Below are 24,409 nucleotides of genomic sequence, written 5' to 3'. Positions count from 1 at the left end.
TGGAGCATACACACAATGTGCCCTTTCAACTAACAACTCCTGCTGTGGAATACCAGTCCAGTTGCTTATTTATGCTTTCATAAAATTAACGAGATCTGTTCCTTCCAGCTTCTCTGGTATAGCTTAAAATCACAAGTTTTCCCTACATCCTCTGTCCTCTAATTCTATTCTGTTTTGAAACATCTCTTTCTAAGCAGTCTCATATTCAGCCAGCCTTTTCTTCATTTTGACTCCTGATTTTTGCAGCTTTGTCATCTTATTTGAATTATCTGCTTAAAGCTTCTTCCATTTTTTTCCAGCCTTTTGTTGTTGTGTTGATATACTCCATCAGTATTTTGTTTATTTTAACCAGGTCTGTATACAGTTGTCTTACATCTTCATGTAGGTTATTGGAAGTCATGTCTGAAGGTTGCATTGCTTTTTGCTGAACAGCTGCAGAACATTCTCCAGTCAGTATTTCTTCCTGACTTTTTGTAGCTGATTTTTTTTCCTGGTCTTATGTATTTCTTTATTCCTGGCATCCACGCAGTGCACTTTGTAGCCAGTTACTGAAATGTAACCATAAACACAAGTCTACTGTCCTTCTCTGCTGAGTTTCTGTTTTCACACTGTGAGAGCTAGAAATAAGGTGGTACTTAATGTGCAGCCATTTTGGAAGAAGCAGATCCATTCTGATACCTCACAAGTGGTCTCTCAACCAGTCAGTAGCGAATATGATCTTCAGGTGTTGAGGCCAACCTTGCTGCTGCCTATTTGCCTCCCCTGTTAACAACATGTGCCGTAAGTACTTCGCTCTTATCCCCCCTCAGGGGAGAGTCACCGAGAGATGCTGTGCTTCACGCTTGGCCCTCAGGTCTCCTTTATGCTTATCCTGCTCTTCCCCTGATTTCAAGATTTTTGCAAAAAGCAAGAAGGCTGAAGAGCTCAGTAATCCTCATTGCCTCCTTCTGGCCTTGGCAAGTATGGTTCCCCTTTCTACGGTTTCATCTTTGTTATCCTCCATGTGTACTGGATCTCCTTTCTCACCTGTCTGGGATTCAACACCCCAACATTCAGGCCCTCAGGCTGATTGCATGGTTTCTCCACTTCCAGCAATAGTTAGACAGTCCAAGCTCTCTTCCCAGTTTGTGACATTATTTTGGCTTCTCAAAAGGATTCTACCAAAAAAGTTTATAAAAGTAAATGGAAATTGTTTTCTATTTGGGCATCAGATAAGGAGACTGATCCCTGTTCTGTAACAGTTTCTGCTGTTTTTCATTTTTTGACAACTCTTTTGAAAGATGGCTAGTTTCTCTACAGTTAAACTTCAGTTGGCAGCGATTTCAAATTTCCACACAGTGAGTAAATATTTTTCTTTGGCTTCTTCTAGGTTGTGTAAAGCTTTTATGCAAGGCATTTTTCTTCTAAGACCTCTGATAAAGGATCCCTTATCACCTTGGGATCTTACTGCAGTACTTGAAAGTTTAACACAAAAACTCTTTCAACTATCAGGCAAATCTGATCTAAAATTTCTATCGTGGAAGGCAGTTTTCTTGGTAGCTATAACTTTGGCAAAAGAATATCTGAACAACAAGCTGTTTCAGCTAAAAAAAACTTTCATTGTTTTTCATAAAGATCGGGTTTCCCTGTGGACTGACCCTTCTTTTTTTACCAAACGTGGCTTCTGAAAATAACATTAACCAATCCATTCACATGCCAGTTTTCTTTCCAAATTTTTCCAGTAAAGGAAAGTACATGCTATATCTCCTTGATGTGCACAGACCAACTATGTTTTTACCTTCACAGAACAAAATAGTTTAGAAAGTCAGACCAGCTTTTTGTATCATTCTGTCCAAATTGCCTGCGTTAACCAGTTTCTAAAGTTAACCTAGCTAAATGGATTACAGACTGTATCTCATGGATTTACACTCAGAAGGACATGACATTACCAAAAGCTCCCTGATTCTATTCATCTGTATCCATGGCTACTTCATCTGCTACTTCATTTTTGGTCAAGAACATTTATTGATGACATTTGTGCAGCAGCTACATGGTCCAAGACTCATAGCTTTTTTTTCACATTACAAATTGGACATCATGTCTAGAAACAGAGCCTCCTTTGGTTTGGCAGTACTCTGGAATGTCCTTCAATGAGGGCCACCCAGGGTCAGTGTAACTAAGGACTCTGTCCCATAAGTGAAGAAAAATGAAAAGGACAACATCAGATTTATAAGTTATATACTCACCATAACTAAGCATCTGTGTTTTTCATTTTCATTCTTCCTCAACTCTCCTCGCATCCATCCCCTATCCATTTTTCTTCTGGAAGGACCTATTGGACTGTGTTTGGAACCTACAGTTCCAGGTTTGAGCCCTGTCTTTTCTATCTGGTTATATCTGTTTCTCTTCTGCTATTGGGAAACAGAGCAGCAAACTTGATTTGAGGCAATAGGGATGGAGTATGGCACTAAGGGTAGAGGGAGGAGTTCAAGAGTTTGAGCCGAAGTCTGGTAAATGCAGCCGAGTCAGGTCTGGACCCATAAGTTAGGAGGAATGAAAATGGACAACACAGATGCCTAGTTATGGTGAGTACTTAACTTGTAATTATTCAAATACAGATGAAAAGAACAGATACATTCAGAGACCTTTACATCCAGCTGCTTTTCTCCACTCCCTCTCTCCTCCCTCATATGCATTGAAGCCAAGTTTCAGTCATTTATATGCCTGGCACCAGATAACTACTTGACAGATGGGTTTTGCAAGCAGTCCTGTAAATTATAGTATAGAATTTATCCTGTAATCTGAAAACTATTTATTTCCTCGCACACTGTCCCATCAAGGTCATTTAATGCTTCAGTTAATGAAACAATTTCTGGCAAAGAATAATGTACGAGTTCTTACCTGTTGAAGAAGGCAAGATAAGGTGTTTTTTGCAAACTATTTCTGATACCAGATAAGAATGACATCTCAAGACCATTCCTAGAGTTGTCAGTTTTATGTAACTTAGTGAATGCAAAGATATTAAGAAAAGTGACTACTGTTATACTTATGTCATAAAGCAAGGCTCTTGCATGGCTACACCTGATGGCCAAACTGTTAGTCATCTCAAACGAGCTGACAAAAGTTTTTTTTTTGGGGGGGGGGGGTGAAGCCCTTTAGAGTTCTCTTGCCACTGAAGTGTGTTTGTGTTATGAACTTTCAAGGATCGATGGTCAGCTAATGCTGTTTCATTGCAAGGCAAGTAAGTTCCCTTTCGGGGGACTTCCACTTTTTAATTTTATGATTGAAAGTGACCTTTTTCTGTGAAATTAATAATTTTAAGCAAGGAAATGTGTTTTTATTGACTGACACATGATTTTAGTAACGTCTCAACAGTAGTATTTTTCCTTTTATGGTTAAAACTAAGTTAAAACTATTCTTTAGTGAAAGTATTGTTTTACTTTTGGGGCTACAGTAAATATTTCAAGTGCTTTTCACTGTAGTTTTTTGGTGGAAAAAGTGCCTTCTTTCAATTTTACTTGTTTCAGTGACTACTGCTGCCATACTTCCCTAGGAATTGGGTATCTTTTTTGGCTTTACCATGGAACAACCTACCAGTTTCCTCAGGTTCTTCCCTTTTTTAGTCTCAAAAAGAAAGAAACTAACAAGCAGCTTTTGCCAGTGCCTCAGCCACAGATGGGTGATTCTGCTGTGGCAATTTTTAGTTCCTCAGACCATTCATCTTTCTCTATGGCTGCCTCTAGTGTGTAGTTCCTGCAGCAACCATGGACCAGGCTTTAGATGCATCCTTTGCAGCTTTTGCAATCCCCTTTTTGGGCAAGAGAGAAACAGTCTTGTCAGTTTTGGAGGTAGGAGCAGGGAATGCAGAAGTTTGTCTGCTGCTTCAGAAATTCCTGTCATAAAGAAGCAAAAAAAAGTTAGGCATGTCTCTCTTCCTGTCTGTTACTTTCGACAGGAATGATATATTGAGCTTACCTCATGGTTTAGTTCAAGCTGTGTACCCTTCCAGTTCTGGTGTTCCTAGTAAAAAAATATTCATTTTCTGAGGAGGTTCAAGATTTTGAACCACAAAATGATTGTGAAGGGACATATCTGATTTTCCTCCTCAGATTTCTGTTTCTGAGGAAAGTGTTGCTTCTGACACTCCCTTCCACACTGAATAAGTTGTTTCATTGGAAACATAATAATTTTCCACTATTTGTTAAGAAGTATGATTTACTGCATCTGGGATTTCCTTAACTTACTCCAGTCCCTCCTGTTCTTCCAGCACTGTTTATTTTAGCCTGTGACTTGCCTGACAGCTAGCCCACTGCCTCCAAGAAAGCAGATATTGTATAAAGTTCCTCAGTTTTTTTTAAATTTTCAAATCTCATATCCCCTCCCCTTGTGACAGGATTTTAGAATTCTTATTTGTCAAGTTCATATGTTAAAATTTATGCTTTCCTCTTTCGAGAATATGAGGAGTATTATCACTAATTTTCCCCTCATCTGAAGGAATACATTTATGTGTAATCTTGTTATTTCTGGGTCTCAAGTGTCTACCCATTCTTTGAAATGTGCTTATGATTCAGCTGATGCCACATCCAGGACTGCTGCTACTGGAAATATTATAAGGAGGTTTGCTTAGTTGCATGCTCAAACCCTTTGTGAGGATGTTACATCTGAAATTTTGAAATCTCCCTTAGACCGAATGGTAGTCTTTGGACCATCTGCTGCAGATGTCCTCAAAATGTGTGATGAGAGAGACAGGCTGATTCAGGAATTACATATATCTTTTTAGCCTTCCTTCCTTCAAGCTTGTCAAGGGGTTTCATACTACCGCTACAGCATTTTACAAAAAAACAAAATAAGCAGACACAGCAAGTTGCTGGTAAGCAGGCGTATGATGTTGTCAATCTTCACATGATACTTGACTGTGGGCTTGGTTCCAAGCTTCAGAACCGACTTGGCCGTTATTCCAACTCGCGCCTTCCAAAAACTCTCACTCTAAGCTCTACCCACAATGCTTCTCACCAAATTACCTCAGATCTTGTGTGCCACTTTGTAGTGCCAGATGCATTCAAACCAATTTCTCGAGCTTTAGCTTTTCTTCAAACTGTAAGGCAGTTTTTTCTTACTATCTGATCTCTAAATTTTGTTTTTTATTTCTATCTATATTGCCGTGCTCCTCTAGATATCTTTTATTGTGTGCTAGTTTTCTCCTCTTTCCTTTACCGTTAGGTAGTCTCAAGTACCATTATCAGTACATTTTCCCCTTTTACCTTCAGGTAACCTCTTATACCATCGGTAGTTTTCCCCTTTTTCCTATCTTTGATACAGTAAAAAAATCTTTCCTTATTCTAAAGTCTCTGTGTGTGTGCCTGTCTGTGTATAACATCGCCTTAGCTTTTACATATGGCTGGCAAACCCTTTAAAGGTATCTCTGGCTTCAAGAGATGCCAAAAGTGTGATAGAAAAATGCCTAATTCAGATGGACACGCTGTTTGTATGTATTGTCTGGGTGTGGTCCATCTACAGGAAGACTGTGTGATCTGTCATGGGTTCAGTTCCAGAACCCTAATAGAGCATAAGAACAAGTTAATATTGAAAGGCCTTCTTAAATCTGAATTTGAAGCGGCAGTATCTGGTCTGAAAACATAAGCCAGTTCCTTCTCTTCAACTTCTTCCACTAGACCTAAAAAACAGAGTCACTCGGTTCCAACAACTCCCTTGGAAGCACCTTCTAAACTGGCCAAGTCTCCCACAGTGCCAACAGCCTCCTTGACAGTGGTGGGCCAATATTCTCATTCCTTGGTGCCATTGGCACCGACCTCTTCAGTTCCAGTATCTGTGCAGACAACTGTCCCTTTGGTACCAATGGATCTCTTGGTATCGAAGGACCCTCAGGTAATAGTTTTACCTCATACAACCTACTCCCCCTCCATAGATCAATTTGCTGACCATCCTCCCAATCCTTTTTTGGAGTGACGGCCACCAAGGTCTCTGTCGACCTCCTCTATTCGGTCCACCAAAAGTCTGTCAGAGTCAGATATTATGAGACTGGTGGACCAGCTCCTGATGGCAAGGGGATTGCCTCCATCCATGGTTCCTAGTCTTGCTAGTTCTGCAACCTTGTCTTCTTCTACCCCAATCCATATTCATCTTTCATCTCCAGCTGAGACATCGGAGTCCCTGGTGCCAACCTTTCTGGCTTTGACTGTTTTGGTTCTGGCTAGAGCTCTCATTCTCCAACACCAGTAGTTACCTTGAGTTCTACCGGTTCTTTGGAACTAGAGACCTCCAGAGGTTGGAGGCCTCATTGTCAATTCTTGGGGGGGGGCAGGTTCAACTTCGATTCTTTCAGAGCCATTCATGCCCATCTGTGCATCGGCATATGTAAGCTCAACCCTGGCTTCCAAGTTGGGGGTGGCCTACTCTCTGCAGGATGGGACCACGGTTCCAAAGGAGTCCATTTCGGTTCTGGGCTCCCATCCCATTACAGGGGGACCTACTTTCCAGGCTATGGAGAGGAACTTGTCCATTGTGGGCAAACAGTCTATGCCTTCCCTATCGGACCAAACATCGTGTCCATCCCCTCGACTGAAGCTTCCACCAGTCTCTGCCCTGGGAGAGAGGGCACAAAAATCTCAGGAGCAGACCTCTCAGGTTATGTTGTCTTCAGAAACCTCGCAGGAGCATCCTACCAAAAAGGTACCTTTGAAGAAAAAGTGCAAGAGGAAGCACTTGGACTCCCCTGAAGAGACCTTCACAGAAGATACTGATTTCATTGAAGGGGAAGGTTCCCCTAAGTCACCCCCTGAAGATGTTTCCTTCTGGGACATCCTAGAAATCCTTAAAGGGGTGGCTGGACTACCATTCAACCTTCCTCAGAGGAATCTGTATACCTGGAGGCTTTTCGTGCCCAGCCATCTACCTCTTGGATTTCTACGCTTGCTGACAATCTTATTAAGTTGATTGCTCAGTGGGCCTGGAAGATACCTGACACTATTGAGCCAATCCCCAAGAGGCCTGATTGCATTCTCTCTGCCCCTAAAAATGAGCAACATTGAGTCAGATGTATTCCTGTTGATGCCATGGTGGTTGCGGCAGCCAGTAAAAAGGAACTTGCTGAAGAAAGTCCTACTATCCTTCCGCCTAACAGAGACTCTAGGATGATGGATAGATTTGGGAAGCACGTATATGCTTCATCGACCTTCGATCTCAGGTCTTTGAATTATATGGCACCTTTTACCAGGCTTCAAAGAGATCTGATTAAAGAGCTTTCAGATATTCTTTCAGGAGCAGTAGCTGAAGGAGTTCTTAGCTCGCCACCCTAGAATCGATTTCCAATTCGGACATGAGGCTAATTGCTCATGCTGCCAATGGGATGATGAGCAGTGGGTTCAGGCATAGCCACCAGGAGACACACCTGGATGCGCCTTTTTGAGTTTGTGGAACCATTTTTATCTTCTTTCTCATTGCTCCATTTGATGGTATATCCCTGTTTGGCCCCAAAGTTAGGGAGAGTCTAGCCAGATGTGCGGAAGATGGAAAGACCCTTTCTGCTGGGGGTGTATGCTTTTCCACTCCTCAATGGCCTTATTCTAGGAACCAGAGAAATGGTAAACTATGGTTCAAAAAGACCTAAGGACCTTTCTAAGACTCACATGACAATGACTTCCCCTGGGGCAGAGGGGGATTGGTAATAGAAGACTCCATTCAAGAGGCAGAAATGTCTCGCAGAATCAGGGTTCCAGAGACTCTCTTCTCTGGTAACTCCTATCAGTGCTCCTGAGAGGAGGCCCGATTGCCTTCCTCTGGAGGCAGTCATGGGATGATTATCCCTTCACCAATCTGCCTGCCTAGAATTAATGACGGACAAATGGGTACAGAGAATCATTACCAGAGGTTACAACATCCCCCTTTCAGAAGAACCAAAAAGACCAAGAAGAATCCTGGATGTTTCACCCAGTCACAGGGTAACAGCAGTCTTAGAAATTCAAAAACTTCTCAACAAGGGAGTCATCCAGGCAGTCCCTCCAGATCAGAGAGAATCCGCAATTTACTCAATATTCTTTTTAGTACCAAAGAAAAGAGGAGACTGGAGACCGATTTTGTATCTCAGTCAGTTGAACAAATCACTTCAGCAAACCAAATTCCAGATGGTTTCGGTTCAGTCTATTCTTCCGTTTAGAAAGATGATTGGATGTGCTCAATAGATCTTCAGGATGTGTATTACTGCATAAAAATGGACAACCACTCCAGAAGATTATTACAATTCTGGCTGGGATCCAGTCACTGTCAGTTCAGATCACTGCCCTTTGGTCTCACCACAGTCCCCAGGGTGTTCACCAATTGTATGGCAGTGGTAGCAGCCCATCTCAGACTGGTAGAATTCCAAGTGTTTCCATATCTAGACGACTGGCTCCTTACCGCTCCAACCAGATGTCAAATCCTAAAGGCAGGAGATTACACTATTCTCTTTTGCTCCAGTTTAGGAATCTCTATAAACTATGAAAAATCCCATCTAGGACCATCACAACACCTAGAATTCATTGGAGCTATGCATGACACAATCACCGGCTTTGCGTACCTTCCCCTAGAAAGTCTCCAAAGGATCAGATCACAAGTGAAGACAGATCATTTGAAGGAAGAAAGTAGCAGCATGACTCATTCTATAGGCTCTAGGGTCAATAGCAGCCTGTATCACTCTAGAGTCCCAGGCCAGATGTCACATGTGAAGTTTTCAGTGGCTTCTGGCCTCCCAATGGTCCTTATTGAATCCACCAATGTCCCCATCTGATTTTGATCACCAATCAGGCCGTCCCTTTGTCCATCCTAAACCCCAAACCATAGTGACCACAGACGCGTCCCAGATTGGGGGAGGTCATTATCTGGGAAAGACAGTCCAAAGCACTTGGTCCCAGCTGGAGGCTAACTTGCATATCAGTGTTGTACAGATAAGGGTAGTGCTGTTAGCATTGCAAGGATTTTAACATACCCTCCCCTTGGGAACGATTGCACTGCAAACAGACAATACGTTGGTAGTCTGGTGCATCACATACAAGGAAGAACCAGGCCCTACCCTCTTTGCTGAGAAGAGCCTGCTGACGATGTTTGTCAATGGGCAATTTTTCTGTTTGGCAATGGGCAATTTTCACTGACTGCTTTCTGATAGCAATGTACATTCCGGGGAGCCCCAACGTGATCACGGACAAATTAAGCAGAGCCATCCTCATGCCTCATGTGTGGTCTCTCAGTCCAGCAGTGATGGACAAGATATTCCTTCACTGGAGCCAACCTTGCTGCAATCTGTTCGCGTCCCCTCTGAACAGCAAATGCAGCAGTTACTTTGCCCTAATCCCTCTCCCCAGAGGAGTCACCCAGAGATGCTCTCCTTCATGATTGGCCCCCTGGTCTTTTGTATGCCTTTCCATCGATTCCACTGATATGTCAGTTTCTAAACAAAGCCACGGTCGAAGAACAGAATAAAACTCATTGCCCCATTCTGGCCTCAACAGGTCTGGTTTCCCTTCCTATGGCCTCATCTGCTTTGGAAACCCTGGATACTGGACCCAGCTCCAGACCTATTGTCCCACCTGGGGGGACTGGTTCACCCGAATCTACAACATGTCAAGCTCACTGCATGGCTTCTCCAGTTCCCTTGACTGCCAGGCATCCCTTCTGCACCTCCCCTATCCAACGTATCATTCTAACCCACCTCAAACCTTCAGCTAGAAAATTGTTACATAAAAAGTGACAAGTTTACTAAGTGGTCACTAGGCTGTAGTCTTGGCTCATATTCAGCACCTCTTGATAAAGTTTTAGATTTAGCCTTACTCTGAGTCTGGCTCATCAGCATCTATGATTCGGGTGCATCTTGCTGCAATTTCTAACTTCCATATTGGCTTCAGTGGTTCATCACTTATATCACATAAACTTTGTAAAGCCTTTTTGAAAGGAACTTTAATGCTCATACCTCCATTTAAAGAGCTCTTTGCCCCCATGGTATTTGAATTTTTTACTGCAGTCTCTTACCTCTCCCCCTTTCTAACCTTCAGCAACTTGTGACTTAAAATTGTTGTCCTGGTAAACCTTATTTTTAATAGCCTTCACTTCTGCCAGGAGGATATCGAAATACAAGCCTTGTCCTGCAACCCCCCCCCCCCATTTGGGTTTCCTATGAAACCGTCGAAGTAACATTACATCGACTCTCGGAACATCGAGACTACCACATCGAAAGCTGAAATCAGCGAAAACGAAAACCGTCGAGTTCCAACATATCGAAACTGAAAAGGAAACACGCCTATTTATGTGTCATGGTAATACATGTTCCGTAAATTCGATGTTCTCTAACTCGACGGTTTTCAGTTTTGCTGATTTCAGCTTTCGATGTAGTAGTCTCGATGTTCCGAGAGTCGATGTAATGTTACTTCGACGGTTTCATAGGAACCCCCCATTTGATATTTTATAAAGACAGGGTCTCACTCCGGACAAATCCTTCCTTTTTACCAAACATTGTTTCAAAGTCAATATCAATCAGGCTTTACATCTCCTTTTTTCCAACTAAGGAGAATATGGTCTATACTTACTAGATGTGCACAGACAATTATGTTTCCACCTTCACAGAACAAAGGATATCAGAAAATCCAAACAATTATTTATTGCCTTTTCTAAAGTATCTTTAGGCGGTCCAGTATCTAAAGTTACCCTGGCGAAATGGCTTAAGGACTGTATCACCTTTGTTTACAACAGAAAGGGACTCCACCCACCAGGACCTGTAAAAGTACATTCAACGAGGGTTATAGCAGCATCTGCAGTTTTCATGACAGAGCTTCTTTAGATGATATTTGTGCAGCAGCAACATGGGTATCTCCCCATACGTTTATTACTCATTACAAACTGGACCAGGGCTCTAAAGGACAGAATGTGCATCATTCGGCTCGATGGTGCTCATGAATATTTTATCATAAGACCTCCCAAAATTTAGGTAGCTAGGGACTCTGTCCCACAGTCAAGGATGATGTGAAGATTGACCACATCAGACAAAGAAGTTATGTCTTACCATGATGTTCCATCTGTGTTGTCAGTCTTCACTAATCCTTGACTTTCCCTCCCTCCTTCCCCCTGCCTTTAGAATAGAACTCTTGGTCGATCGAATATTCCCAAAGACTGGCTTCCTAATAGGAGCACAGATATGGTCTCTTACTTATTATTTCTTGTCTGTCACTATATTTTGCAAACTCGATCTGAGGTAATTTGCTGAGGAGCATTGTGGGTAGAGCTTAGCTCAAGAGTGTTTGGAAGGCAGGAGCTGTAATAACGGCCGAGTTGATTCCAAGGCTTGTAACTGAGCCCACAGTCAAGGATTAGTGAAGATCGGCAGCACAGATGGAACATTATGGTTAAGTCATAACTTCTTTTTTCAGCGTAGCAGGGAGGCTCCAAGAAGATGGGAGGAGTCACCCATTATAAAGGACAGTCTTACATGTCTGAATGACTGTCTTCAGAATACCCTGCCTCCTTCCCACCCTGGCAAGTCTTTAATTCTTCTCCAACATCTGAACCTCCATTTCTTTCTGTGGTAACAGTCTCAAACAAATGTGTTTAAGTATCAGGAATCCATCACTTGGGTGAGAGATCTGCACAGAATAGGGTTTCAGGAGCACATACAATAGTCACTTTTTGACCCCTTAGCATGGGATGGTTTTCCTGGGGTATCTCTTATACACCTCAGTTCATAGGTGTGTACTAGGCTACTGGCCCTGGAGCCTTTACAACCTAGCCCATAGAGGTGCCCTGGCATCATGCTACCCAACATTAGTTCCCAACGCCTCTATCAAGTAGAGCCACTTGTGTGATCCTCGGGGGGAACTTTCTATTTCCCATCCACTCATCAAAATTTATCTTGGAGGGCCATTGAGGTGCTCTGCTTGAAATGTATGGGAAGTGTATTCCATAGCATGGGCAGTGTCTGGGTTATGAACCTGTCCCTCCAGCATGTTCTGTTCATTGTGGTAATGAGGTTGAGGTCTCTGGAGCATGTGGTGTGGAGGGATTGGGATTTCTTAGGATGTAGCATTTCTAACAGAGTTAGGTCAGACATGGCTTTGTAAGTCAAGCAAAGATCGCCTCTTAGTAGATGATATGAGAGGAGAAGAGCTGGAGTTTTTTTTTTTTTTGAGTCTGCCCGTGTAAGACGTGTTTAAGGCCTAGGATCCTCTTTGTGAGGTACTTTTATGGCCTTTCCAGCTGTTGCATGTGTCTAGTGAGGTACATGCCAAATGGGGCATTATACTCTATGATTGGCCTAATGAGAGAAGAGTACCAAAAGGATGACCTCTTTCTTCCTGGATGCAAAACCCTTGGTAATGAGATGTGCCACATAGAAGGACTTTCTGACCACAGTAGCAATGTGGTGGTCGAAGGAGAAGTTCTGTGTCCCCAGATCTCTTGTAACGCCTTCAGTGTTCAGTGAGTTCCCAGCGATGTGGTAATTAGTTGGAACTGAGTTTTTCCTAAAGGGGATGACGACGCATGTTTTGGCATTAAGCTTAAGGCCATGGTTTTGACACCAGTCATTGGTTTCAGTGAGGCCTTTCTGTAGGATGTCTACATCACTTGGGGAGTTAATAATGGCTCCCAGCTTGCAGTCATCTGCGAACTTGGTCAGCCAGAGTCCCTTTATGTTGGCCTGGACTTCTGAGAAGTAGATACCAAAGAGGAGAGGACCCAGGATTGATCCCTGTGGGACTCCACTCGTGACTGGTCGGCAGTCTGACTTGGAGTCCGCTATTTTCACACTGTGTGGTCTGCAAGCTAGTTTGCAACCCACCTAGTGATGTAGGGGTTGATGCCTAGTTTGTTGAGCTTATCAATAATCCCTGAGTGGGGAATGATATCAAAGGCCTTGGCCAGATCGAGGTAGGCTGTATGAACTGTCTTGCCCTCATCCACAGCTCTGGTGACTAACTCAAAGAAGTCAACCAGTTTGAGCAGGCATGATCCACCTTTCACAAAACCAAGTTGCGTGGGATCTAGAGTTTGGAGATTCAAAGAGATTTTCTTCGACAGGAGAAGGTTGATATGTACCTAAATCGTTTCCTGAATTTTTTTTTCCACTCAAACAAAAGTCTTGCAATGGGAATTTCTCAGGATTCGAGATCTTTTGGCTTCTATGATTGTCATGATTCCTGTAACAAGACTTCATATGGGAGAAATTAACTGATACCTAAAATCAGTATGTTCAAGCATCAGCATCATCTGACATTCTAGATTCCAGTTTTTGTTTCTGAGAGCAGAAATGCTTTGGTGGAGAGAATGTTTTAACTGAATTAAGGACTCCCATTTTCTTTTCTAGTTACACCACAGTCTGTAATAACAGACACCTTAGATTTTGCTTGGGCAGCAGTGTCTGTAGGAAACAAATGCAGGGTTTTTGGAACTGAAAAGTTAAACCAAAACAAATAAATGTAAAAGAAATTTTGGCAGTAATAAATTATTTCAACTCTTTCAGTCATCTGTTAAATGTTGTGACACCCAACCATTGGCCCAGTAATCAAGGAGCTTCATTCCTCACTACTGGCAACAGTGGGGGATGTACACACTTGGAGGATGACAAGTACACACACAGTAAAGTGCAATTTCCCTTAAGAGCACACAAAGACCATAGTCTGCGGTTGGTTTATCCCTCTTTCTCCAGATCCTCAGTAAGACTCCCCACTGGCAAGGCTGTAGAGGTGAGATCTCAGCTGAGTGGCCAAGCCAAGACCTCCACCACCCTCTCTGTCCAACCAGTGCTTTGTGTCCATGCCCAAGCAGCTAATACATACACACACACTTTGAGATTTGATTTATACACACACACACACACACACACACACACACTTGGGAATGGCTGGCACAGGTTTACTAGCTGTGCCCCCTTTTGCCCAGACTGTAAGGTAGTTATAACTACAACCAGTCAACTCTTTTATCAGCTACTTTAAGGCCTTAACAAAGGGTGTCCAATCTTACTGTGTAATGTCACGAGTAATCCACATGGTAGTTTGACCAGGAGTAAGGCTGTTAGGAGTATTTCACAGTGTCACCAAATAAATATGCAAGTACTCACAGAACTTTAATATGTCTCACAAATATCAGCCACAATGAAAGATTTAAATATATTTAATAGTAAATAACAGAACAAGAAAATATTCAGTAAATAATCACAGTTACATCAAAGTTCAAAATCACAGGAAATACTTAAAACAACATTGCAAGGCAGTCTCAAATAAATACACAAAACATCTAAGCTCTACTTCACTATATTACTGTCTGAATCTAAGGATAATTACTGTACTGTAGTTAACTTGCTTACAGAACAAGGCAAGAAAGATGTGAGTGGGTTTTCTAGCTGATGCTGTCAGGTCAAAGACAAAATAGAAAATGCTGTCTCTCTCTCTCTCTCTCAGAGTTCTTAAATTAGTCTCTCAAATGTTACTGCTGGGTTAGCTTGCAGGATGACATCACTTCTTGTCATCTGACTTTAGTTCCAAGCTAAACTCCTATTGCTAGAAACTGCCAGCCTTTAGCATCTACATGTGAAAAATACATAGCTCTTATATCTTTGCAGCTGCTGGAAGACATAAAGCAATAAAACACTTACAAGACAATGCAGAAGTGTCCCTAGTTTTAGACATCCTGGCTCCTTGCTGCATTGAAACCATCTTTTATGGTGCAGTTGTAAAACGTCAGAAAAAATACTTGAAATTAAGTTATTTTATAAGTTAACCTTGTATGTTCCAATTTCCACTCTTAAATATATACATTTTCACAGTTACAGTAGTTTATGTTTATATACATTTCTGTTCTTTTCCAGTAGGGTACAGTGTGGCCACATCTTTAAGGTCAGTACTGTACAAACCCTTTTCATACACACTTCTGTACAAACCGTTTGATATACACATAACATACAGTTCTAATACATTTCTAACACAAGCACATGAATCATGTTGACATCCACAGCTGACATATAATTATTTACAAAATTCCAGATAGCTGGGCTGGCAGTGTCTCTTTTTGTCACACAAGTGATCACAGACAAATGCCATAATAATGTGGTACACACAGAAAATGGGGATACCAGATCCTACCTTCTGTGCAGACTAGCCATGGTAGCCTGTGATATAACTTTTCACTTTACAGGCATCTTACATCCCATCAGAGCAAGATGTTATGACAGACGAGCAGAGGAGAACCAGGACAGACTCTCACAAATGGAAGCTGGATCAGTGGGTCTTCCAGGAATTGATCCAGCTGTGGGGAACCCCTCACATAGATTTTTTGTCTTCGGTCACAACAATCCATTGGGGTTTTCTGCTCCAGGACTCCATGCAAAAAGGCCTGGAAAACAGATTCCCTTTCTTTACCTTGGACAGGAATGTTCCTGTATGCTTTTCCCAGGGTCATTCTGAAGATTCAGAGGAACTTTCCAAAGATCATTGTGGTGACTCCCTTCTGGCCCAGGCTGAAGTGGCTCTCCCTTCTTTTGGAATTGGCTAAGGTTCCTCACAGATTGTACCTACTCACACAAGACAAATGGTATTTGATGTATCTGATTTACAAACTGCAACAAACAGTCTGGTTGATAAACTCTTAATACCTTTTAAACATCTGTTTTCTGAGGACATGCACCAGTTATTAAAGGAGGCAAGAAAACCTTCTATTAGGGAATCTTGTATTATCAAATGGAAAAGCTCTTGTTGGCACCAAGACAATTTATGGCTAGTGTTTCTCTAGTTCTAAATTATTTGTGAGTTTTATTATCCTCTAGCCTATCTTATTCCTCCACCAAGGTATATCTGTTGGTCATTTCAACCTGCCTACATATGAATCCCCTTCATTCATTACTTTCAAATGTGTAAATATTTTTGAAAAGGGTGTTAAATGCCAATCCTCCTAGAAAACAGGTGGCTTCTCCTTGAGATTTGAATTTTGTCTTGCGAAAATTAACTGTGACTCTATTTGATACAGCTCATCAGGCTGACTTTGACATTCTTAACATGGAAAACAGCTGTACTAATTATTCTGATTTCTGTAAGAAGAGTATTTGAGTTGCACACTCTTATGGTGACACAACCTTATCTCATTTTCCACAAAGATAGGGTTTCCTTAAGAACTAAGTCTTCATTTATGCCTAAAGTGGTATCCGAGTTTGCTTTGAGCAAAGTTTAGTTCCTTGTCTTCTTTACAAAACCTAAAATTGCAGGAGAGGATACTCCATACTTTGGATGTCCATAGACAACCTAGGTATTATCTTGACAGAACTAAAACTTTTAGGAACTCTCATCATTTGGTCATTTCTTATGAAGGTAAGAAGACAGGACAACCTTTGTCAAAGTAGACTATTCCAAATGGTTGTCTCACGCTATTACCTTTGTTAAACCCACCACAACCCTGCAATTCCAGGCAAGGTCAAGGCTTATTCCACCAGGGCTTTGGCTTTTATCTGTGACTTTTTGGAAAATATTGGATTCTATAAGTAGTCTAGAAGCAGAAACCTGGCCCTCTATACTTTTACAAAGCGCAACAAACTTGTTTTCTTCACCATGTCTGTGGCAGGCTTTGCTAGTACCATTCTCTAGGGGCTTCTGGACCCTTATCTTTCCTCCTATCAGTTTAAGTTATGGTAATCTATCCGTAAACTTAAGGCTACTGCAGCAGTGATCATTATGATAAACATAGTACAATTGTGTAAGTAAACTTACCATAACATTAGATGTTTGAATGATCACTGCTGCAGTAGCCGTTCCCGCCCTCCATCCCCCAATTTTAAGTTTTTTTTTTTTGAAAGAGTCAGGATCTTTATGCTTATTCTGTTCTAGCATTGAGCTTTTGAGGATTCTGGCTTCCCTGTCTCAATTGACACAAAAGTGCTGAAGGGCTGGACACCCAAACCACTCTTTTTCTTCAGCTGTGATTAAGCTGACTTATGTTTTGAATGTGTGTAAGGGGCCCTTATCTTTGGAAGGTGGCTAGTTATATCCTTAGCAGGATATAACCTATATAGTTATGGCTAATGCAGCAATGATCATTCTAACATCTACTGTTATGGTAAGTTTACCTGAACAGCTGTATTTTCCATGTCTTCTTATTGAGAGTCTCAGACAAAATGAGTGCTCAAATTCCATCCCCCCAAAAGGAGGGGGGTGGGTCCATACTCAAAAGCTGATGATACCGTCAGTTTCGTGTGCTTGTCATCATAGTCCAACAGTTCTCACTGTTAAGTTATCCAGCAGTGGAATCTGAAATGCTCTAAACACAGCTCAATTTCCATTTAGTAAATCAAACTGTAACCCCTCCAACCTGTCCCCCCTCATAATCATTTTTTGTGTGGATCACAGCTGAAGGCGCATAAACTCCATCTGACCTGATTACTGTTGCTGAATTTTCTTGTGTTAAACTGTCCTGCATCCTGCATGTCTTCACTGCCAGAGACTACATCTTATCTGCCTTGGTTTAAGGAATATGTATTCCAAGATCCGTCAATATGGCAGAGCCTCTTCCACTGTGAGGAAAATGTCTGTGGCTCTCTCTATCCTTTTCATCTTAATCCTTCTGTGATAAAACAGCGGACTCCTTATTGTTCTACCACAAAAGCTTCAGTATACATCCCACACACGTTTTTTTTTTTTACTTCTTGATGGAGTGCATCAGCAGAGCTCTGTAATTTGCACCCTGAAGGTATAAATCTGTCCAGTCTCATACTGTCAGATAATATTTTACTTCACTGCTGTCTCCCCATGTACACACCATCAGGGTGGGCACCCTGTCCAATGTGGCTTCTGTTCCTTGCAGCTGATCTGTTGTACTGACCTCTTCTGTAGCCTACAATCTTACTTTGGTTGGTTTTGTCATTTTAGATTTAGCCCTTATGCTTGTTGCACCCCTTGGATTATAGCTATATCTGGGACTGGTTGTTTTCCATTTTTTTAAAATGCCTTCCTTTTTCTAAAATTGGCAAAGCTCGCTTGGCAGTGTGATTGTATTCCTTACTGCTGGAACCAGAAGTCCTCAAACTCAAAGATACTTTTATTCATATATCCACTCTTTTTGTGAGTATATCAAACATCTCTACTTTCTGTTTTAGCTTTTCCACTTCATGCTTGCATTCTGCTATATTGAGTCTCAATACACTATTTCCTACAGGAGTAGGCAAGGCTTTAAGTAGTACTTTGGTGCTATCATGCCATTAGTGATGATTGATTTTCAGCATCATTGCAGTTAGCCAAGTGCTGGCTTATCCACATGCTGGAGACCAGGGTTTAAAAGAAGTTAACCATGCTGCAGGCATTAATGGCAGAGACACAAAAAGTCATCCTTCTGTTCACTTTGGTATGGAAAGGTACTAGGACACAGCTGATGGTGAATGGCGGTGTTACCAAGTGTAAATGTGGGGAAATAGACACACAAGAAGGTAGAGTTAAGACAGACATGCTAGTCTTTTTTCTTTCTTTTTTTCTTATATTTATCCTATAGCTGCTATTATCTATTTATTGTCAACAAGTGTCCATCCCTAATCTGTAACTGTTGTAACTCTGAACTACAAATAGTCTCATCCCTTGTTGTGAAAGAATGGAACTTTACATTGTGCTACATTGGGATTTGTATTGATTCAGTGGAAGACAAATCCTAGAATACCACCTTTCCTAACATAACGTCTCCCAAACAGAAAAGATATGCATTTGAAAATTCCCTGTGCATTGCTAACTTGTATATTAAAGTCTGTGCGCTTGTGAATCTCTTGATCAGATTTTTGCAGTTTGAGTAACATTTGACCAGTTGTTATTGTCCAGTTACACTTCTGGTTTGTCTTCTAGTGAGTAACAGTATTGTTGCATACCCCCTCAACTGTATGAATCTGCAGTTTATGTAGCAGAAAGAATAAGGTAAGAAATTCAAATAAAATCACAAAGTGAATCAATAACATTTTTTTTCTTGTTTCAGGGCAAAGACAGCACTGCAACAGTACCTTGCATGACATCCTAGCCAAAAAGAGGCTTTCAGGTGCCCTCGCAACTCAAGGACAAAAGGAAGGACTTTTCCTTGTTCCTTTTTATTTGCACAAGTCACCTTGGACTGCAGTATTCACTTGCAGCAAGTTGCAGCAGCAACTCAGGACGACTACCCATGTCATTGCAGAACGTTCATAATGAAATGAAATACTGAGAACGTGCTGGCGAGACAGAGAGAGACTGCACTTTTCTGAGATAACAGAATTTCAAGCTAGAAGAACAATCTGCCTTTTCTTTGAGCCTAAAAGTATCTGTTGTTGCTGCAGCCTCTTTGTTTGCGTGACTGGTTACCTCAAGATACTTCTTTTTTTCTTATCCTTTTTTTTGTGAAAATCCTTTTCTACAGTTTTTCCAGGGATTAAATGTAGCTTGCTGTTTGGAAACTTTACAGAACTCTACACTGCACCATTTTAGTGGAACGTTATTTAAAGAAGAAAACTGTCAAAAGTGCCCTGAAAAAATAGTAGAGCTGCATCAAATGAATGTTGAGTGAACTATATGCATTACTGAACCAATTTACTAGACAACCTCTTTTAGATAGTCTAGCAGTTCTCTGCCATTTATGCAAACTTTAAACTCTCATAGTACTCAGATGAATGCTCACATTTCTCACTCATGAAACACACGTGTGCACCTACTTTTTCTAAACACTAAAGAAAAGTAATATAGTTTCCAAAAGTTTAATTATTTTTAAGTTAATTATTGCATTCATCTCTAACTCAGCTCAGTGATGCTGTTTGTGTTAGGAGAGAGGGGCAATACTTGAGCTGAAACATTGAGCCTTGATGGATGCTTATTTTTTTCAGCTACAGCCGTAGCAAGTCATACTCACATTATTCATCATTTTTTTAGTGTGGCAAATCTCTGCATTTTATTTTATTTCTTTGATAAAAATAGCTTTAGAAATCCATTTGAATGGCAATTGGTCATAAGCTTATTTTCACAGAGTGACAAAGACGTCTTTATTTTGTGGTATTGCTAGTCTGACTTAGACAATAGTGTTTGTGAGAAATGATTGCCTAGAAATGAATTTCTCTGCAAAACTCATAAGTTTCAGTATAAAGGCACTGGATATGAAACATGCCCCTAAAAGAATGTTTGAGCCAAGATTTTGTAGCTTTAAAGATTGGATTGATACCAGTGTGTTTGCGTATGAAAATTCAGAAAACCCTTTATCTGCTTACTGATTTTGGATTTTTATGATGTGCAAAGTAAAACCTAAAAAAGTGTGGCTTCTTGGTTTGGACTCTTAAGAATACTGCTGTTAAACTGCACCAGTGCGTTTCCTTCTCTGCTGCTAGATCAGAAAGCCTGCCCCCCCTCCCCTTGGTTGACAGACATCACTTTAACAGAGGATTTTGGATTAACTTAATTTTTGCCTGCTGTGTTTTAAACATAGTGATGATACTGTTTTCGAATGATTCACTTTTTGTTTTCTAGAGACGAAGGAGCAATGGAACTTTAAGCAAAGACAATCAGTATGTGGCATGGAAAAGGTTCAATGTTGCAGTTACTCTGAGCAACATTTTTTTTTTACATGTTTGTTTGAAACAAAGCATCTTTGACTTTTAAAATAAAAAGACTGATATATGTATACACTGTATTGGTGTCGTCTTTGAATGTTTTCAAAGGCACTGTCTTAATTTATTGGTTATTCATGTACAGTAGGTACCATGTTTGAAATAGAGGTTTCTAAAAGTTCTTGTGAATATGGGAATCAGTTTTATACAGTGGTGCTTGCTTTAGGGTACATTTTTTGTATCGCTGATGTTTATGTTCCAGAATTCATTTCACTTTATGCATTTCATATTAAAACCTATGTATTTTTATATGCAGGTATACTTTGAGTCTATATAAGAATACATAGCTTAAGGATTTGCTGCGAAATGCCAACTATTTCTGTGGTGATGTATTTTTTTTTAATCCTCATTCAAGAAAGGACTGTGTAGCAGTGTTGTATATGGGAATCATCTTAGCTTCTTCCTTCCGTAGCTGTTTTGTCCAGGAATACCAGTAATTCCCTGGTTAAGGCTAGACATGAGCCACTGTAACATTTGGTTCTGTGTCACACACAAAAGTCTGTATAAAAGCAGTATTGTCCAGCTCCATGTTCAGTACATCTTGATACTTCGTAACCATTGATTGTTCCATGTTTTTTTTTTTTTTTTGCTAGTGATTTCGCAGGCTAATCGTTGGCTACTATGCACTCAGTCCAGTAGACCTTTAGTAAGCCATTAGGAAGCCTAGCCAGTGCAATTTCCACTGCTTATTTCTCCCCTTGGCCTGAGTGGTCAGCTCTGAGGTGAATTTTTAGACTCCCAAGTACCTGAGGTCTACTGTAAAGACAAGGATGTATTTATTTGAAGTAGAATGGGAGCTTATACCTTTGGGAGCAATATCTATGCCTCCAGTAAGTTCTGCTGATATTGTGTTGTAGAGTCAGGTCCTTAGAGTAGATACTGGTGCTTTTTGAATATATATGAGGTCTAGCAGGATTTGGTCCTTTATTGCCTTGTAAGCAATACAGAAGTCTGTAAGAGACAAGAGTGTAGTGACAGGGCTTTTTAGATACTCTGTGTGTGATGTAAAGAGCACATGCCTGAGATCATCTTGGCCACGAATCTTTGTGGTTTTTCAAGTTATGTAATATGTTTGAATAGGTACTTGACAGAGGGGACATTGCAGCTGTTTATGAGCATGACTAAGGAGGACTAGAATGGAACAACCTCTTTGGCTCTAGACTAGAGTAAATATTTAGTAACTAGTTGGGCTTGACACAAGGATTTCCTAACAGTGATTGATTGATACATGATGGTGAAAAGAGAGGTCTTTGTCTGTGAGCATGCTTAGGTCTTTAATGGCCTTAGCTTTAAAGGTTTTTTTTTTTTGTAATAGCATAAGTCTGTGGTCTTGACATCAGGAATGAGTGAGGGTTAAGCCCTCCTGTTGGTTATTGTCATCAGCTGAAGAGTTAATGATAGCACCAAGTTTTTGGTCATCAGTAAACTTTAGTAGCCAGAGATTCTGTGCTTGGCTTGGACATTAGCAGAGTATTTGCTGAAGAGGAGTGGACCTAAAACAGAGCCCTGGGTACACCACTTGTGACAGGCCTTATAGAGGAAAGTGTGCTCCCAGCCTTGAATTTTGTCTCCGAGCCATTTGCCTATTCTGTTTATTAGACAGAATTTAATATTTAAGCAGGCAAATTTTAGCAGTTATACTAGTGTATAGAACAGTATTGAAGACCTTAGCTTGATCCAGTTATGCAATGCGTACAGATTGGCAGTTGTTCAGTGCTTTGGTTTCCTTCTCAAAGAAGTCATGATTTAGCAGACACAGTTTCACAAACCAAAATTATTTTAGGTTGAAGGACTTTAGGATGCATTACCTTTTTGTATAACTTATATAATACAGTCCATTACTTTAGAGATGGCAAAGTGAGATTAATTGGTCTGTAGTTCTCATGGTCAGTGGAAGGGCCACATTAATGTAATGATACTACTGTGGCCATTTTACATGTCACAAGGGCGACGACACTAAGAATGTATAAGAGGGAATTAGTGAGGGTTTGCTGATGCCAAGGAGATAGCCTGGTATGTTGCCAACACCCATGGAGCTAGTATTTTTGGATGTTCATCGTTCTCACAGCTGCAGTAGCCATTTGGCTATATGGGTTATAGTCTGCTTTGGGATACAACAGCTGGCCTGCGTCAGAAAGCTCTAGCGCCCTCCCATACCATTAATGTGACTGCTGATTGGACAGCCCAGAGTATGGGAATCTACAGTCAGAGTGAAGAAAATCTCAGTACTCTCTTGATAACTGAAGAGGAAGCAGCTCTGGGGTTCCACATCAGCAGCAGTCTGTCTTGAAGCTTCATTTTTGGCAGGTGAATCTGCGCAGGGGAACCCTTCCACACAGAAATCATTGCCCTTTTAAGAAAAAATCTATTTTATTTTATTTAGTGACTAACAGTTGTATTTCCTCTTTAAGAAACCAGGTAATTTTTCTCAATACTGGCAGATGTTCTTCGTGTTTCACTGTTGCAGTCATTACATTTGGGTAATCTGCTGGCAGGTTGCCCTCAGTTGGCCTGATTAACAAAGTCTTGGGTCCTGCGTCGGTTACTGTCCCTTCTTCCATGACATCAGGTTGTCATGGGTATAAAACATGCAGACGACGCCATTACATCAGTCTTTCTTGCCGTGTGGTGCCCGAAGCAGAAGCAGTTCACAAGTGCCGGTCGGCAGACTCCTGAAATTTTCATTTTCGAGTTTCAGATACGAAGTCTTCAACTAAAAAGCTAAGTACTCTGTTGGGGAAACTTTTTCTTGCTCCTTACCGATGTCAGTAAAAGTTAATAATTGCATTACTTGTGGTAAGCAAATACCTCATAAGGATTTTAATTTGTACTGTATTCCTTGCCTAGGCCCTGACCACAATGTACCTTGCTGTCAGTTTTGTGCTTTATTTAATCAATGCACTATCAAACGTCGGTACATTTTTTGTTTCTAAATATTTTGGCTCATGCTTTAATTATCCAGAAATGTCGGTTAGCAATCCAAGTACTGGAATACCTAAAAAATGCAAAGAAAAAGACAGAGACAAGCCGTTGAGGTCCAAAACTGACGACGACGCTTCTAAGCCAGTCGCCAGTTCGCCGGTACTCAGTGAGGCGCTTTCACAGCCCCTGATACCCACTACTTCTGATTCGCAGGCCTCTACTGAGACCCATTCGGAGTCCGGTATGCCGCGAGATGCTTCAATTATGGAACCCGTGGATGTCTCTGCCTTGGATGGGTCTGGAGCCGCTGTGCAGGCACAGGCTTCAGAGGGTGTTTTCAGGCCTACAGATTTGTATATTAGACCAACACCGTCTTCAAAACTAAGGCCAAAATCTCGACCTATGCCTAAAAAACTGACGCCTGGGCCACATGTGCAGGCCCCTATGCCTAAAAAACAAATGATCAAAATTCCTGAAGATTTAATTACTTTGATCAGGGGTAGCCACCCCCCCCCCCCCTTCTAAGAGGCCTAGGCAAGACATTGTTTATGAATCTTCTGAACAGGATTCTATTTCTTCTGACTCTTCTAATGACCAGGAATTGGATATACCTACTTATGAGGACTCTTATGCAGAGGATTCCATTCCTTCTGCTTCTCCCCCTGAGGATTTTTCTTTTGGGGAAACTTCACATACCTTAAGGGAACATTTCCACTGGGAAAGTCAGGATTTCTCTGAATCTAAAAAGAGACTTGGGGATTTTCTTCTTCTTCCTCAGCATAGGCCTTTGGTTATACCTCCTGTTCTAGACATTGTTGATGTTTTTTCAGAATCTAGTGTGGCTCCTGATTCTCTGCCTCTGGCTCCTTGTAAGCCAGACAGATACTACAGGGT

General features: G+C 41.2%; 1 protein-coding gene across 1 annotated transcript in view; it reads left to right on the top strand.

Moving 5' to 3' along the window:
• LOC122792989 (armadillo repeat-containing protein 8) overlaps positions 1 to 20,616 on the top strand; it is a 1,754,692-nt gene extending 1,734,076 nt beyond the window's left edge. Inside the window, exon 12 of the mRNA XM_044060608.1 lies at positions 18,946 to 20,616. Within this exon, the coding sequence (XP_043916543.1) occupies positions 18,946 to 18,979 (34 nt within the window). The 3' untranslated portion in view covers positions 18,980 to 20,616. The remainder of the gene's footprint in view (positions 1 to 18,945) is intronic.
• The last annotated feature ends 3,793 nt before the right edge of the window (positions 20,617 to 24,409 follow it).

The sequence above is a fragment of the Protopterus annectens genome, chromosome 2.part0, assembly GCF_019279795.1.
Source record: "Protopterus annectens isolate FY-2018-M chromosome 2.part0, PAN1.0, whole genome shotgun sequence".
Lineage (NCBI taxonomy): Eukaryota > Metazoa > Chordata > Ceratodontiformes > Protopteridae > Protopterus > Protopterus annectens.
This window is presented reverse-complemented; position numbering and strand designations above follow the sequence as displayed.